The following is a 5213-nucleotide window of genomic DNA, read 5'->3' on the forward strand; positions in this document are numbered from 1 at the left end:
GAGCTTTACAAACAAAAGAGTATTTGAGTCTACACAATGTATCGTTCCATCTCTTGGCTGAGCCCCTGTTGGTGTGCACACAAGGTTCAGGTCCTCCATTGTTGTTTGGTTCTCCTGCATTCCAAAACATGAAGTTGAATCGAGACCCGTCAGACCAGAAGTATGTTCCATCCTTATGAATGTCAGACAGTCCGATCCAGTTGGGACTCTCAATGGGATCAAAGTTTCTGATCAGCATTTTGACAAAGTTCTCTTCTGCCAGACTGTGGATGGACACCAGGTTGGCTCCTTGGTTCACACAGTGCTGCTCTGCATCAGCCCAGGTCATCAAGGTGGGGACGTACTTGTAGCAGCGCTCATTGAAGCCGAACCATAACTGGGGACAGCTGCCCCGCTGTAGTTTCATCTCCTGTCTGTCTGAAGGAACCTCAGCAGCCAGAGAGAGACCAAACAAGAGGAACAGAAAAATCATCTTGGAGTCTGATGTTCTTGATTCTGAGAGATTTCTATGTATTGCTGGAGTTTATCTGCAGGGATGAATGCTGAAGAGAGTTCTGGAGAGACAGGAGTTCACCTGTTGTCTTTTGTATCCGTCAGAAAGGGCGTCTATAGTGGTCCTGTTAATGAGTTACTTTCGTGTTTGTTTTGATTTCCCATAAAACCATCCTTAAAAACAATTCTTTATCAGATTCCTTTCCATGGAAGTATTGTCTTATCATTATGGTTGTGCACACACACACGTTTTCAATAATCAGATGCCCATAAAGTGCAGGAGATGGAGTTTACATCACATTGTGCATCAGATCACAGTTCTCCTGTCTTTAGATGCAGCGGAAAAAGAAAAGGTGAAAGAATAAAACAAAACGATATTAATATTTTGGGAGCATCAGATGCTGATCCTGTCCCCCTTCACAGAAGCAAAGTCTATAATATAAAGGAGATGTATAGATCATAAGGTAAAGATGACTCCATGCAGCAGTTCTAGATTGCATACAACACTGGAAGGATTCTCTTTGACTCATTCAAAGGTAAAAGAAAAATCAAAAACAACAGGTACAGCAATATATTCTTGGAGTCTGATGTTTTTGATTTTGAGAGATTTCAGTGTTTTGCTGGAGTTTATTTGCAGGGATAAATGCTGAAGAGAGATCTGGATAGACAGAAGTATATCTTTTCTCTTTTCTATTCCTCAGAAAGGAGATCTAATGGTTTCCTGTTAATGAGCTGCTATAATATTTGTTTTGACGTCCTGTAGAAGTTCCTTCTTAGGAACTCTTTATCNTCCGTTCACACTTTATTCTTTCCGCTTTCAGTCAGAGTCTCAGTTGGTGTGCACACAGGGTTCGGGTCCTTCTGAGTTGTTTGCCTCTCAAAACTTGAACATGACTTTGGAGCCATCAGACCAGAAAAATATGACTGAAAATCAGTGAGTCTGATCCAGTTGATTCCCTGACTGGGATTAAAAGTTCTGATTAACAGTTTCACAAAGTTCTCCTCTTCTAAGCTGTGGACGGGCACCAGGTTGGCTTCTTGGGACACGCAGTGCTTCTCTGCATCAGCCCAGGTCATCGGCATGGCAACCTATTCGTCACAGTTGCTGCTGAAACTGAACCAGAACATGGGGCAGTTTTCTTGCCTTACGTGTATGGAGGTTGGTTTCTTCATTATAAATTGAAGTCGTGCTAGAATTTCTTTACAAAAGTTAATGCAACCAAGAATCCTGCAGAGACAGATGACTGATGTGGGGTTTTTTTACCCTGCAAAGGGGGAATCTGTACTGTTAGTGAGATATAATTGGCTAAAAACAGTTATGTCACAATTAAATATTTATATGTTTGTATTTCACTGATAAATAGAATCCTAAGTAGAATGCTGTTTGTCAAAAAGATGTTATTCCTGCTTGTGTTGTGTGTCAATCAGTGTATGAAACTGGGTTTGAGTTTGTGTGCCCCAATTTGTTGGGATCCTAAGGTTTGTCAGCTTTTCTCCACTAGAGGGAGCCTGAGACCTTCCTCCAGGGGGCATGAGTCGGCGTCTGCACACCTGTCCTCCATCTACTCATTTGGAGGCGTATAAGTGGAGGAGGATGCTGACACTTCTCTGCCAGAGTGTTAGCCAGTAAGGGTACCGGCTTACCTTGAGCTACTTATATCTGGATCTGTTTCTAGATTCTGACCCTTCTTGTCTCTGTGTTCACAGCTACCCTGGTCCTGAGTTATCAGGTCAACAACCAACCCTTGAGACCGAACCCTCACCGCCTAGAGTCTTACCTATTCGTCCTCTGCCGCCGCCACCGACCTCAGCCCTCAACCCGTTGACCAGCCTCTAGACCTTCAAGGTCCTTCCCTGGTCCAAAACTCCCCCTGAACAGGTATAATTCTCAACCTCCGCCAAACAGAAAATTCCTTGGATCCTGACTAATCATCTCTGTCCTCCGCTAGTTGCCCTGAGATCTGCCAGACGAACCTAGGATTCCATTTCTCATTGTTTGTATTCATTGTAAATCTCACTATTGTATTTCCTGTCTCTGGAGTGTTTCTGCATGTGGGTTAGGAAACTCGACACAAACATGACACAATTTGGTTTTACTTTGATCAATTTCCATGATCCTATGACATCAACACATGAACAAATCAAAATGACTCTTATTTTACTCAGATTTCTTAATTGCACAGAAAAAAATCTTAGTGTTAATAGTTAAATTGCAAAGTTCTCAGTGTGTCACATTGTCATGTTTTGCATCCAACCAAACACTCCAGATTATTGTCTTCCTGATATTACTTTGGAAGTTCATTCAGATGTAAGTTCACAACGCCAGCGCAAGTTAATAATTTTTATCATCAGTGAAAAAGACATTTTGCGATCATAATCTCTTTCAACACATTTGGTTTTTTGAAATTTAAACGTATTTCAGTCAAATTTCTTCAAAGCTTTATTGTTTCAGTTGACATTTCTGATGAGCACATCCAAGGAATAGCAATTCCAGAAAACAGGGTAAGCTTCACAAACAAAGGAGTATTTATAAAGAATGGTAAACAAAGGTCAAAAACCATGTAGGAAAAAACTAATTACTGAAAAACCTTTGCATGTTTTATTCCTCATGTTGAGTAGATTCAGAATTACATTCTCAGCAAACTGGACGAGTTTTACAAACAAAAGAGTATTTAAGTCTACACAATGTATCGTTCCATCTCTTGGTTGAGGCGACGCTGGTGAGCACACAGGGTTCAGGTCCTTGATGGTTGTTTGGTTCTCTTGCATTCCAAAACCTGAAGTTGAATCGAGACCCGTCAGACCAGAAATATCTTCCATCCTTCTGAGCGTCAGACAGTCCGATGCAGTTGGCACTCTCAGTGGGATCAAAGTTTCTGATCAGGCTTTTGACAAAGTTCTCTTCTTCTAGACTGTGGATGGACACCAAGTTGGCTCCTTCGTTCACACAGTGCTGCTCTGAATCAGCCCAGGGCATACATGAGGCAACATACCTGTAGTAGTAGTTCTACTTCCTCTCCATCAGAATGACAAAATGAGACATGGCAGCCACTTTTTATAACCTTAAAATCTAAACATATTTTTATCAAATTCCTTCAAAGCTTTGTTTTTCATGGTATCACAAATACAAATATTTTTAAACTTCATCAAAATAAAATTTTGCCAACAACGATGCACATATTTTTTTTTATCTTGCATTTAAATAGATCAACACATCTAAAGAATAATAATCTTAGAATACAAAGAAGGAGTGATAAAGCAAGGTCCAATTATTTAAGTTAAACAAATTATACAAAACATTTGCACCTTTTATCCCACACACAGGTTTAGTTTGATATATTCTGATCAACAAATTTAAAACAGCTGAACAGATTTGGAATAACATTGTGAGCAGCTATTGCAAATATAGGCGAGCTTTACAAACAAAGGAGTATTTGGCTGTGCACACTTTATCATTCCATCCCTTGGCTGGGCCAAAGTTAGTGTGCACACACGGTTCAGATCCTCCTGAGTTGTTTGGTTCTCCTTTATTCCACAGCTTGAAGTTGAATCGAGATCCGTCAGACCAGAAGTATGTTCCATCCTTCTGAGCGTCAGACAGTCCGATCCAGTTGGTACCATCGGCGTGATCAAAGTTTCTGATCAGCAGTTTGACAAAGTTCTCTTCTGCTAGACTGTGGATGGACACCAGGTTGGCTCCTTGGTTCACACAGTGCTGCTCTGCATCAGCCCAGGTCATCAAGGTGGCGACGTACTTGTAGCAGCGTCCATTGAAGCCGAACCAGAATGGGGGACAAGCGCTGTGCTGCACTTTCATCTCCTGTTTGTCTGAAGGAACCACAGCAGCCAGAGAGAGACCAAACATGAAGAACAGCAAAATCATCTTGGAGTCTGATGTTCTTGATTTTGAGAGATTTCAGAGTTTTGCTGGAGTTGTTCTGCAGGGGTGGATGCTGAAGAGAGTTCTGGAGAGACAGGAGTTCACCTGTTCTCTTTTATATTTGTCAGAAAGGGCGTCTATCGTGTTGCTGTTAATGAGTTACTTTAATGTTTGTTTTGATTTCCCATAAAACCATCCTTAAAAACAACTCTTTATCAGATTCCTTTCCATGGAAGTATTATCTTATCATTACGGTTGTGCACACAAACACGTTTTCAATAATCAGATGCCCATAAAGTGCAGGAGATGGAGTTTTCATCACATTATGCATCAGATCACAGTTTTCTGATGCAGCGGAAAAAGAAAAGGTGAAAGAATAAAACAAAACAACAATGTTAAAATTTTGGGAGCATCAGATGCTGATCCTGTCCCCCTTTGAAGAAGCAAAGTCTAACTATAACACAAATGAAATGTATAGATCAGTGGTCCCCAAACTACGGCCCGCCTCCGCATTTGGTCCGGCCCTCTGAACAATACCAGAGAGCATTTAGATTTTTTTTCATATGCCGTATTTTCTCAGAAAGGAGATCTAATGGTTTCCTGTTAATGAGCTGCTATAATATTTGTTTTGACGTCCTGTAGAAGTTCCTTCTTAAGAACTCTTTATCCATTTCCTTCTGGAGAAGTTATGTTATCATCACGATAGTGTAAATATAATTGAGGCCATAGATACCAGCTGCAGGTTTTCTTTATTACTTTCTCTGGTAACCCAGTACAAGTTTGATCACTAAATAAATAAATCAAATATGCATAATATTAACATTACATTTCATCACTTTTT

The 5213-nt window shown here is 40.5% G+C and overlaps 2 protein-coding genes across 2 annotated transcripts; both read right to left on the reverse strand.

The window, feature by feature from the left end:
* Window position 1: 1 nt before the first annotated feature.
* Window positions 2-527, reverse strand: LOC103135190 (ladderlectin-like; the record flags this gene model as incomplete). Its single annotated transcript, XM_007547806.2, has 1 exon — window positions 2-527. A coding segment is annotated over exon 1 (471 nt), but the record flags the coding sequence as incomplete, so codon positions are not given.
* Window positions 528-3886: 3359 nt separating this feature from the next.
* On the reverse strand, window positions 3887-4559 carry LOC103135192 (ladderlectin-like). The gene has a single exon (XM_007547808.2). The coding sequence runs from the start codon at window positions 4373-4375 to the stop codon at window positions 3887-3889; it is 489 nt and encodes a 162-aa protein (XP_007547870.1). The 5' UTR covers window positions 4376-4559.
* Window positions 4560-5213: the final 654 nt, after the last annotated feature.

Source organism: Poecilia formosa, unplaced genomic scaffold (assembly GCF_000485575.1).
Source record: "Poecilia formosa unplaced genomic scaffold, Poecilia_formosa-5.1.2 Scaffold21, whole genome shotgun sequence".
Taxonomy (NCBI): Eukaryota; Metazoa; Chordata; class Actinopteri; order Cyprinodontiformes; family Poeciliidae; genus Poecilia; species Poecilia formosa.

Excerpts from the sequence above, each read along its gene's own strand:
- LOC103135192 (XM_007547808.2), bottom strand. The coding sequence starts at position 4,375 with ATGATTTTGCTGTTCTTCATGTTTGGTCTCTCTCTGGCTGCTGTGGTT.